At 43.0% G+C, this 12,976-nt stretch overlaps 1 protein-coding gene across 2 annotated transcripts in view; it reads right to left on the bottom strand.

Moving 5' to 3' along the window:
• SPIDR (scaffold protein involved in DNA repair) overlaps window positions 1–12,976 on the bottom strand; it is a 201,768-nt gene that overhangs the window by 164,988 nt on the left and 23,804 nt on the right. The window contains exon 6 of one of the 2 annotated variants that reach the window (XM_068158790.1): window positions 9,483–9,647. The exons of the other annotated variant lie outside the window; for it this stretch is intronic. Coding sequence (XP_068014891.1) covers window positions 9,483–9,647 — 165 coding nt within the window. The remainder of the gene's footprint in view (window positions 1–9,482; window positions 9,648–12,976) is intronic. 2 annotated transcript variants of the gene reach the window in all.

Here is a 12,976-nt window from a genome sequence, read left to right as displayed (position 1 = left end):
ACAGCAAGATATTACTTTATTTGTCAGAAGCTCAGTCAGTTCATCTATATAGCTGGTTTACTCATTTAAACTCCAACTCATACAGTATCTTCTGTTCAGTATGTAGGACAGAAACTACAGAGCTCTCAGTAGGAGAGCTCTCCTCAGATAAAGTTAGTCAAAGTTAAAGCAAGTCTTTAGACAAATGGCAGAAGGGCAAGTTCCTCTTCCCCCCCTCCTAGAGTTATCAGCTCATTGAAAGCAAACTACACATTAATAACAAATGTCATTAGAATCAAGCACAAAGTGCAGTCAAGAAAATTCAGAATAAACCCAAACAGCTGTGTCACAATATGGTGCAAGATGATTTAGTCTAGGCATAAAGGGGAATAATTCAGGAGTCAGACAAGAATATTCTTGCAGACAAGATTGTGCCTCAGCTCTAAAAATCTGTCAAAATAAGCATTTAAACCCTTGTTTTCCAGAAGGCTGACTTCAGATTTCCACTGGAGCTACTGCAATTCACAGCATTATTATAACACATACCAAGGCTTCAGGATAAAAATCCTTTTGACATGTTTATTGACATCCACTACAGCCAAATTTACACTTGGAAATCTTAGACATTTTAAATACATTTTCCCTCCAAATAGCCAAAAGTAAATGGATTCTGTTCTGTATTCATCACTTAGGAGGGAGGAGTGTCTAGATCACAAGCTGGCTATTTGTATCAATTTGCCAGAGTACCACCAAACAAGTGAGGGTTTTCTTTTAACTCTTCTGTCCTCAACAATTGCATCACTACAGCCAATTATAAGTCCTATTACTCCCGGAATGCACTTAGAGAAGAAACACAAAGTCTGCCCCATGCAAACCAGCAGAAGTGTACCATTACATGCAGACTACCTGAGAAGACAACCACTTCTAAAGGAGAAAGTGCTCAGGAAATTGAAAATTCAATTTAACAAGTCACCCACACTCAAAGAGCACAGTGGAAGAACATGTGTCTGTGCACATACCCCACGACATCCTTACCACAAGCATTTACATTGCTTTGCTCAAACAAACCTGTCCTTTTCCACTTAGGAAACCTCACATTTTTCTACCCAGTTTGAGGTTTGCCTTTATATTTGTATACATTTACTGTTAACCTGTTAGCTCATTCTGCCTAATAGAAGAGGTCTCTGGCTATGAAGGGGTTCCCAAATTCACTCTGGTTTTTTTTGCAGAACAGAAACTTCAGTTCATCTTCACTAACAACTACTTAAGGCTGGAATAACTCAACACAAGTTTTACTAAACAGGAAAGGAAGAACAGCATACATTGAAAGTAGATGGATGCATCTACACATACAATTTTCCTTGCCCCTAAGCTGAACCCCACTCCACTACACACACACATATTCACCTTCTCTAGAATCTGGTTTCAAATACAGAAAGATAGTTGCCATGAAAGTTCTGCAAATAACTTTACATTTGAAGGATTATAGAAACACAGCACACAAAAATAGGGAGCAACAGCAATGATGCTTTCTCATATTCTGAGCCTCAAGACTAGACCCCAAGGAGCTTTGGAGTTTCACGTGATGCTATACTGATAAACCAGGACTTCTGGGGACATTAAACCAGTGCCTGAAGTCCTGAACAGCAAGTATGGAAGTCCTGGAAAACCAGAGGGAGATTAGAAGAGTTTGTTTCATTGGACAACCACTTAGAAGGTACAATGAAGGGAGAGGATCCAGAAGGCACATACATCAGGTGTTCTAGGAAAGTAACAACACTGCATTTATGTGCATGGGTTTTCTAGCTGTTCAAATATTACCACATCACACAGCCAAGGCTGTGAAGACTGAGTGCACAAAGGTGGCCTCTCCATGGATACAACCTTGGTGGACAGATGCGCAGATACCTGAAGTAGTTTGACAGATTGTACATAAAGCTAGTTTGGGGGAAGCAGAGGAACACTATTTGCTGTAGATAGCAATCACCACCAAAAGTTCTCATGACTGATGAAGTACACTTGAGCCAGAAGATTTCTAGAGAGAGCACAACCCTGAACTTACAAAGAAACATCCTGGGAGAAATGTGGGGAATTCCCTCCTTCAGATACAGGAGAGGAAACAATAGCTGTACTAGAACCCAAGGATCTACTTTAAAAGGCACATGATGTCCATCAACTGCCTGAACACGTGAACCTTCACAATAAAGTGTGCTCCAGTGGTGTAAGCAAAAGACTGAGTCAGAGGCTGACATTTAAGACTGGATCTAACATCAGTTCCTGTGGTTTGTGGAGATGCTGTTTAGGACAAAATTTTCACAAGTGACTCAACTGCATCTGGCAGCTTAGCTCTCAAGGTTTTTTTGCACAGGTGTTAAGACTTTTGGAAGTCCTCCTTTAATTAACTCTTCAAAATAGACTATTGATCACTTTGATAACTACATGGAGACTGCAACAGAAAAGAAAGCATTAGAAGGGTTCTATGCATACAAATACATCAGGTTATCCTCAGCTATGAAAATAAGGCTTTTATTCTAAGGGCCCATCAATAGCATTCAGACAAATCCAAGAGGTCAGTCAAAATCTTCCACTCCTGTCCCCAAAGCCTCCTGCTGAATCCAGCTTTTTCAATACCTAGCATTTCAGGAGTTTCTTGAAGCACTCCTTCTGGACATACCCAGGTGCAACACAGCCCTGCAAGCTCATGGTTTATGTCACATTTAAGCCTGTGAGTACAAAGGTGGCACTTCTGCAGCTAAGCTTGTTTAGGGGCTTGATTCAGTAGGTGTGGGTTTATGCTCTGCAGAGATTTCCACTCAGCATGCTTGCAGGGAAAAGCACATCCACAACAGTAAGCACATAACTCTTCTGTAAGGCACCAGACATGTCAGCCTAAGCAGTGAGAAATCCAAATTTTAGCAACAGTCTTTAGCTTAAGAGAGTTTAAATCCCTCCCTCAGGAAAGCACTCAGCCCAACAAACAAAGCAATGAGAAGGTCATTTCTACCTCTCCCTTCAAGGCTAGGCCACTGTGGAAGAAACCACAAGATTCAAAGGGTCTTTAAGGGTTCCAATTCCTGCTCCACATCAAACAGGCGTTAGATAAAATGCAGGAACACCAGGGAGCTTAAGCATTCCTTGGTTAGAAAGACAGTAGCTGGGAATGCTGGTCTTTAGCACTTAAGCTCTTCTGTTCACTGTATACAGGAGACAGGCATCTAGATCTAAGTCTGGTGACTGTTTTGCAGGCCAGGGCTTAGATTCCTGCAGCTCTGGCATGAGGATCGGCCGCGCCGCAGAGATCAGCCCAGTTCTGATCCGCCTCCAAACGCGCCGCAGCATTTTTTGGAACTCCACAACTCCCAAAAGGCAAATCTCCCAACTTCAACGCTGCTCACAGCAAATGTGCAACAATTCAGTCCCCTCTAGCTGCCTAACCAGACCAATTACTGCCGCTTGGAATTTTACAATGACACCGCATGACCAAGCACAATTTAATTGGATTTTCGTTTGTGAGTTCGACAAGTTCCTCCCCAGCCCTATACTTTCTCAACTCAGTGCAGAAGTTCAAGCTGTGAAGCCAACACTGGATTTTGCAACGCATTCAGGACTTTAAAAAACATATCTCAACTACATCAAAGCGGTCAGAAAAGTTAGGACTCAATAGGAAGTTGTTTCTCGAAAGGAAATTGCAAATTTCAGTCGAAGAGGAAGATGGAGAGTGAGAATTAACTAACTGTTCCAAAAACCTTCAGAAAGCAGGAAGGGTTTGTGAAGGTTGTGTGAAGAAACTGCACGCAACCACATAAACAAGCTCAGTTTAGGACTGTGTCAATAACTTCAGAACGTCCCCGCTTAAGAGAAAAACACACAACCCAAAACCCAACCAAAACAAACCTCTCCCATCAAGTGGCACAGGCTTCTGAAAGGTCATAACAGATAGCCTTGCAATTGTCACATTGAGATGTATTTATTTACCCACTGGACAGGCTAGATGCAGACACTTCAAATTGGCTAAGACAAAACCATTTAGATTCTCTACCTTCTCAGTCATACAACACAAAGGTATTTGACACCAGGACATTTGCCATGGAATGGGTTGAAAGGGACCTTAAAGACCATCAAGTTCTAACCTCCCCTGCCATGGGCAGGGACACCTTCCACTAGACCAGGTTGCTCAAGGCCTTATTCAATCTGGCCTTGAACACCTCCAGGGAGAAGGCATCCACAACCTCCCTGGGCAACTTGTTCCAGTGTCTCAACACCCTCACCACAAAGAATGTCTTCCTAAGATCCAGTCTAAAACTCCCTCTTCAAGCTTAAAGCTGTTCCTCATTGTCTTATCGCTACAAGCCCTTGTAAGAAGTCCCTCCCCAGCTTTCTTGTATGCTCTCTTCAGGTATTGGAAGGCTGCTATAAGGTCTACCCAAGCCTTCTCTCTTCTCTTTATTCTGCTGGTTTTCCCTACCACTCACAACTTTCCAGCATTCAAAGATCTATACTTCTCCAAAGATCAGAGATTAACCAGCAGCAAACCAGCTTGGATTACAATTCAGTCAATTAATACATTTAGCTTAACCTGTGTTTATATCCAGCGTCCAAACTGCAGGAGTCTGGCCACAAGCACAGAAAGGGCAATGGGCTGGGCAGATCTTGGGTCCATCCCATACAGCCATCCTCACATCCTCTCAGAAAATGTTCCTCTGCAGCCAGCAAAGGGCTGCATGCTTGCAGGGTCATTTAAATATGAAAGTTAGATAAAAAAAGGTACCCACTAAAGACATGTGGCCAACGTGGCCAGCAACCAGACTTACTTTGCCTTTCATGCCCCACAACACCCACTTCAAGTTGTAACTACATGTGTACAGCACTGGCAAAACCTTGCCAATTACCTTGTTACTGTACCCAAATGTAACTGGGATTGTGCCCAGTTCACAGGCACAGCTTTTGCTGTAATACCATCATAGTGTGGGCTTGGCATGATTACATCATACACTACCTTGGCAGTCAGGCAGCAGCTCCACCACCTCAGCTCAAGGCCAAGCCATCAACAGTTGTGCTGAATGCAGTTGTCTTATCTGCACACTTTTTTCACAAAGGCTTCTTCATTTATTATGCTTGGTTTAATTTACTGCCCTTATCCCAGTGCTGTACCAGCATCCCCATGCAAAGTTTGTGTAGCCAGTAAGTTGTGACAAAAAGATGCAGTAACAGGTTACAAACTCCAGCTTTACCATGACCACTTTGCAAACACGATGCTGAGTTTCTCACTCCTGATGGAGTATCATGGACCATGCATAATGATGCCTGAAAACTGTCATCTGCACATGCCTTGGAACAACAGATCTGCTCACTTCTGAACTCCGGGCCTTCCAATGTGAAATCAGTTATGGAACAACCCTAAGCTCCATCAATCCTTCTTGAATAACATTCCCAGATAATGTCAATTCTTCTTCCAATAGCATTTAACCTTTTAGCCCCAAATCAGCCTACATCTGCCACCTTGTGAAACCCCTGAATTGGGCTCTATTTCACAGAGCTGCCTTTCTGGTGTTATCCTTTGTTCACTGTGACATGTGCCCCTTCCTTTCCTCCTCTACTCATCCTCCTTGCACAAAAGAGATGCCCAAAAGCACTGGGCAAAACATGAAACAGGGCAGAAGCAAATATTGGAACTGTGTATCAACTGGAGATTCGTTTGAAAACTGCTGTTAGCATTAAGGTCTGCAAGAAACAGCACTTACCATGTTTTACTGAAGTTACAGGATTGACACCAGCAGTACACTGTATAAATTACAAGACTGATAGTTGGTAGCAGCAGTACATCTTTCTTACTTTGAGGATGAAACTCAATACAAGAGAAATTAGAGACTGCCCATTTAGCTTGCATAAAATGGGACGGAGAGTAGCTGAGTTCGGTATTTGAGGAGCTATGAGGACAACTTCACCACTTAGAAATGCTCTCTGGAAGCCATGTCTCTGAACTGTACATGCAACAAGTTTCTTGCCACATCCATCAGCCTCAAAATCTTAAGTAGAGGGACTAAAAACAACTCCCCACATCTTCAGAGCCACACACAGCTTCAATCACAGATCAAGAGTGGAAGAAATCCATCCACTGAATATCAGCAACATGATCAGGGAGAGCAAGAAAAGACACACAGATAGTGTCCTTACAGGTTTAGGGGAAAAGGGAATTTTCAGTTAACACTTCTCTCCTCCCTGCTCTCACCACCACCTCCCAAAAACTAAATCACAGCCATGTACACTCCTGCACAGTGGCTTTAACATGCTGAGTGATGAGCGATGACAATGATGACTACAAGGCCATACTATGCATCTTTAGAGGGCTTTCAATTCAGCACTGAGGGGCCAAATGGGGCTACTGTGTATCTAGACTATTTTACCCTGATTAAAGGTGTAATTATATAGTTAGTCATAATAGCTGCCGTACTTTAAACGAAACCCACCTCTCCTTCAGGGGAAGGGAAGGAAATTATGCTACTTTATTCATCCAAACACACTCTCAGTTAAATTCAAATACAGCATGTGGACTAGATAAATACAGTGACACACAGCCACAAACACTTAGTAATCCAAGATAGAACAAGGAGATGAATCTTTTAACCTATAATCTTCGCAAAGGGAAACTAAATCTTATGATTAAGAGTTCTGTCATATCTCTGCAGGTATCAGTGGAGGCTGTGTGTTTTCTTCTCAACTGGCATAAGAAATTCATGCTGCTTTTAGGGCCTAAATTTGAGCAGAGACACTGCAAACACGAGGTCTGACAGAGTTTAAGAGATTTACTTGTTTATACAGTTAGCACAGAACTTCTATGGGTATCCACATATACACTGCACAGAGGGGTAGGCTGGCACTAAGAATCTTTTCCAGCACAGTAGAAATCTTTTTCTTCTCAGTATTTTCAACCCTGAAACAGACTTGCTCCATTTGATCAGCAAATAATCACTCCACGTCCACAGGAATAATTGTTCTTGTCCTTGCCAGCACAGAGGGGCTTCCTTGGCTTAGGTCACCTTTCACAGGGAAAAAGAAGTTAACCTCAAATAGCCACCACTACTCAGGAATAACATGAGGGAAAGCAGTTTCTGTATGTAGCTTTCCAACTAACACTTCTGGTGACACAATGAAAAACAAAACGGACACTAGGCAAGCTTTAGTTTCTCAGCAGATTTTCTACCGACACTCCAAGTCCACATTTAACACCAATGAAGACAGTTAGAGAACCTTTCCCAGCAAAAGATGCCTGCAGACCCTGAAGGAGGTTCAGTTCCCTGAGAAGACTAACTCAGGCCACACACACCAAGTGCACTTGAACCTGGAGAAGGAGAGCAGGGTCCACGGAGCATCTTGACCCGCAGCAGTCCCAGACCAAACAATGGAACCAGCTTGGATAAAAGACATCACATTTCAAGGGAAAAAGGAGAAGAGCAGGAGATACAGGACACACAGTTTCCAGTTATCCACATGGACACTCTGGAAACTCTCATTCTGGAATGAAGTATTTAGAGCATGTGGTGTGCATTCAACATTGCTAAGCAAATCGACCGAGCTTAACTGCTTAACCTTCCTCTTCTCCCACTGTTTTTCCTCATCATTGGTGGTATAATTTTGAAATATTCTGTAGTTTGAGCTGAACACATTGCCCACACCAATCACTTGATGAGGGAGAAGATTGACCAGCACCCAGCTGAGGCACCACATTCCACATAATTTATTAGATAACAGAAGTATAAATCATCTTTCTACGTGCAGAGTTAACCACCATCCCTTGCCCAACATAGCTCAGTGGTCAAGAAAAATTTCATGAGTCCTCTCATCTCTTTTTCAGCTCTCAAGTGACCCCATAGTTCCATTGGGGCACCTCCCTTAAGCTAGGTATCCAGATTTTTATTTCCCCTCCCTCCCCCCACCCAGTGCTACCTGCTAGGTTTTTCCCACACCTGACAACAGGAAGAAAGAATCATTGAAACTCTACAGAACTATAGAAGAACAACAAAAATACAGGTCAAGATATACTATAAAGCACTGAAACTACTAAACACCACCTACAATAGTTTTAGGGGAAGGATGGATTGGGGGGAGAATCTTTTCCAGACTTCACACCATTTTCTGTCCCCTCCCTCCCCCCCAGATTCAGAGTGAGGTAGGAAGCAAGAGAGGTGGTTTTTTTTTGTTGTTTCTTTTAATTCTGCCCTAAAACATACTTTAAGTAATTGCAAGTGAGTGACACCTAGTGATGAACACAAATCTGATCATCCTCCACTCTCCCACACAGAGCAGATAAGCCAGCAAGCACCAACAGGTAACTCAGGAGTGGGTGTTGAATCATGGGAACCTGACACTACTACGTTTCTCTCCCTTAAAAGCCAAACATCAAGTGAGCCAAGGCCTAGAAACTTGGTGCACAGCTAAAAAGAGTGAAAATAAAATGGCTAAACCTCTCCAAATAAGAGATGGTTTAAACAGATCTAAATCATGACTTGTAAATTCACTTGGCTATTCTCTTCAAAACTAATGACCTCTCTCTGGAAACACTAAGTTTTCCCAGAGATCTCATTCTTAATTAAAAATATATATCCCAGAAGCAAAGGGGAAGAATGGGTTTCTCATCAAAGACTAAAATATCAGCAGTTGTCTTAGAGACCACTTAGTGATGTCTCCAGCTTTGTAGCTGCTGTCCTGTTGTAAGGACTTTACAAGCCTGTCAAAGACTCTTATTTTGCCAGCAGTTCCAAAATTATTGCTCAGAGAGCAGTTACTGGAAGTGAAGGGGAGGGGATCTAGTGTGATTTCTGGTAGGGTTACAGGAAGGAAAAGTATGCTACTATGCAAAGTAGCAACAACACAGTCCCCTGAAAGGGAAGCTAGAATAAAGAGACCAAGAAAACTGGCGTGACTTTTCAACACCATGACATGGGGATAATCCTGTACACTGGGAGAAAGAAATTTCTTCACTTAATGCATTTTTAAGAGCAGTCCAAAGCTCCAGGATGAAGAGCAAAACACAAAATCCTGTAGGAAAGGGAAGTGATTAGCCTAGCACTAGCACAGCCCTGCTGCTTTCACACATTGTGCCGTTCCTCTATTTTTGTCACAAGTGGGATTTTGTCACTGGAACCCTCAGGAGTAGCCCTGCTTTAAAGACCAAGCATGCACACCATGGTGAAAAGCCATCACAAGGACAAGAGTCAAAAAACAAGCCAGTGGGCAGACTTGTAACTACAGCAATGCTACAACTTGTGAACCTTGTTCTGCTCAGTAAATCCATGGCCATTTCCTTCTCTCCTCGCAGATTTATGTGAGGTCAGGCTTCAGGTTATTTTTCTTGTTGTTATTGGGTTTTTTGTTTGGTTGGTTTTGTTTCCATATTTTTTTTTTAATCCTTATGTAAACATTGAAGAAAATTCCAAAGCCTGTAAAATTTCAAGCCCCAAAAATTCTTCAGCTCTTTGAAAAACTAACACAACAGAGCCACCTACCATGCAAAAGCAGGACTGACAAGGCTCAGGCAGCAAGGGCTGCCACTGAAACTTATTTGAATGAACTTGACCCAGGTTGGCAGCCATCCAGCACCCTACGTCACTCTGTGACTTAACAGAACACAGTGTTCTTGGCACCCACACAAAAATGTGTTGAAATCCACGCTGGAGAGAGAGAGAGAAAAAAAAAGTCAGTGTATGTTTCAAATTAATCCAGGAAAATGGTACTGAAAAGGTAATAAAACACCGAGACAGCATTAGATATTTTTTAGTGCACCCACTGCGTTTCCCCCTGATTTATTTGTACCACTTGGTGCTACCAGGAGCTGGGCGCACGGGCAGCTCTCCACAGGAGGAGCCCTCCCCGTCCAGATCCTGTCCCACACACTCTCCCTCTCACCTCAATCTGTGCCCTACCTGGAAAATTCCAGTGCAGTGCTCAGCCAGGCAGCGACTGCTGTGCCAGGGCTGCTGTGCCAGGGCTGCCCCTGAGTCACTTCCTTGCCCAGCCCTCACACCGAGGCAACAGGCAGGCAGCTCACGCAAGGCTTCCATAGGGGATGATGGCTTATACAGTTATGTCATTCACAAGTGGATTATGCCAACACTGTCATGGGGTGAAAAGCAAACAAGTAGGAGGACAGGCAAAATAAACTTAGTGAACCACGAACTTGATGTACTTCCTCCATATATCATGTGGCTGTTATCTCCCATTTCTGTATTTCCTCCCTCCAGGACTCCCACTCTGTCTCCTTCTCTCCAAAGCCTAGCCTCACATCCCTTTTTCTTCTTCCACCTGTCACCTCTTCTCTCTGATGTCCTATACTCCTCTTCAGCAACTGATCAATGCATTTAACACTTGCAGGTACAGGATCAAAACCATCTCACAGGTACCTGCTACCTATTAAGGGCCCATACCTGCCATCCACAAACCCGCCAGTGTCCTGACTGTGCAAGCCTCCAGCAGCACCTTCCAGCCAGGTCATCAGCCGTGCTGACAATTGGAGATGGATCCAGATGGATCCAGTTTCATCCTTCTGCACACACATCCTCAGCCTAGAACACAGTCCACACACTTAGAGGAATATAAAGGAGACAGCATGGCAAACCTGCTCCCTGCATGGGTAATCCACTGAAGCTACTTCCAGCATTTCTGTGCAAACCTGAAAAGCTACATCAGTTCATAGCTGATCCAGCATTCCACCACCCTTCATCCATAGGCTGGAAGACATTTCTGTCTAGTTACAGATTCTGAGACAGAACACAAACCTGTAGGAGAGGCTCCACATCTCTGGCCAGTCTTTTCAGCATCAGGAGCTTGTGTTATACATGAAGCTTGCACTGATTATTTTTCCACCTTGACTATTACACACACTGCAAACTACTATTATGACCATAGAAATAAACTACCTGCTAAGCAAAGACACAACAAAACTTGTATAGGAAGCAATTAGGCCCTTTTAGTAGTCCCTGGTTAATATCACAGAAAATCCTTTCAAAAGCCATTTTCTTCCAGCCAGAATCTTGCTTATGTCTTCCAGATTAAACCAGTATTGGTTCCAATACTGTAGCAGTGCCTTAATGCCCCAAGGGAGGAAAAAAAGAGAGAAAGAAGTTATGTATTTGATGTTTTGTGAATGCTTTTTCAGGGTTTTTTGATGTTCAAAAAGCCATTTTCTCAGTAACTGCATCCTGAAGTAAAAGAAAAAACAAAACAAAACATACAACTCTTACCCAATTTTCTTTTGCTTCTATGATATACACCAAGCACACGTTCACATATGGAAAACACCCACAAAACATGAATGTTCATCAAGACAAAGTGGGGAAGGAGACTAGCTTAAGAGTAAACAATTTAAAAGCCCTCTATAAACAATTAATGATCATTTGATACAAGTCTGTACAAGAGAAAAATGTTCACAGAGCAAGAGAAACAACAGTGGAGCTAATTTCTAATCTTGTCTTTCTCTGGTCAGGCTCCAGATCAAAGAGGCACCTCAATAAGTAGCAGAAGTAAAGTGAATTCAGAGGTGGTAAGTTACAGGACAAAAAGGCTTTCAAGTAAGAGGCACACAACGTGTACTGACGATGACACAGATGACAGAATTCATATCAGGACACGTAGATTTCCAACAGCATGCTGTAACTTGATAGGTTATCTTTAAAATTCCCTAAGGAAAGGAGCAGTTCGTATTTAACCAAGATGCACTGGCATTCACACCACCCGAAGCAGACGGCAGGGAACTGCCTTAACCATTCCCCTGCAAGCACGGCCAGAAACACTACTCCGGCAGTGGAAACCGGGGGAAGATTTTCACAGAAGAGGGAAGCTCTTCAGTATTCTTATGTTTACAAAGGAGTTTACTGGGTCGTTAAGGAGAACAAAGCCCACAGTGCTCCCCACACAACATGCTTTGTATACATACAATTACATTTGTCACAAAATTACAGGTGAGTTCTCCGCCAAACTTTGAAAGCCTGCCCCAGTACCCTCGCCTCGCTCCTAATTGAGCTTGGCAAGCAGCACCAAGATACTGTTAAGTCTGAAAGTTTGCTCGAGAACCAGATCCACAGGTTCGAGAAGTTCTCTCGAGCCACTCCCAGCTGGCTAGTGGGCAAACCACAGGGAGACTGCCAGAGCCTCCAAGGAGGGCAAAGTTGAGGGCAGGATGTGACACACTTACCGCAATCATGCGGGCTACTTGTCTGCCTAACAGGCAGCCTGGCTTGCAGCCTCTAAGCAAAGGCACGTTAGCTTCAGCAGGGCAAGATTAATTTTGTATTGTATTGTCAAAGTACGTAGTCAGCAAGATTCTTCTTACACCCTTCAAGGCTGTGAATAGGATGGTTAAAGAAGGAGAAAGTTGGGGTCTCTTAAAATGGAAAGACAAAGCAACAAATCCTTCTATTTCTCAGCTGAACACAAAAGCCACCAAGTCCTCTGCTCCACTGCCATTCTCCTAGACCACTTCATCTCTCTGAAGCATGAAGGATTTCAGTTTGCTAAGTCCTGGAAATAATTTTCATTTGTGGTTTAGAGCATCTCAACTCATTCATGACCAGGCTGGATGAGGCCTTGAGCAACCTGGTCTAGGGAGGGTGTTTGAACTAGATAATCTTTAAGGTCCCTTCCAACTCGAACCATTCTATGAATTAGCTTCACCAGGATCAAAACCAGAGTAATACATTCCCTGACTTGAGTACATAGTGTTTGAATTACAGCTTTCCATTGCAGCACATTGTTTTATTTAACATAAAAGAAACGACCACCTGTCATTGAAGCCCCATCTTGAAAGCAGAGTTGAATCCTGAGCCATGAATGCAGCTAACCATCAACTATATAGGTCTGAAAGCAACCACAACAGTACACATCTCCAGCTAGTTACAAAGCTGCCAGTTAGGAAGGAGGGAGGGAAACTAGAAAATAAATTTCTTTTCTTAAATAGAATAAACCAGGTTGGAAGAGACCTTCAAGATTGAGTCCAGCCCATCAC

This window comes from Melanerpes formicivorus, unplaced genomic scaffold (genome assembly GCF_026170545.1).
Source record: "Melanerpes formicivorus ecotype bairdi unplaced genomic scaffold, bMelFor1.0.p_v2 SCAF_42, whole genome shotgun sequence".
Lineage (NCBI taxonomy): Eukaryota > Metazoa > Chordata > Aves > Piciformes > Picidae > Melanerpes > Melanerpes formicivorus.
The sequence above is the reverse complement of the archived record's forward strand: the minus strand, read 5'-3'. Positions and strand labels throughout refer to the sequence as shown.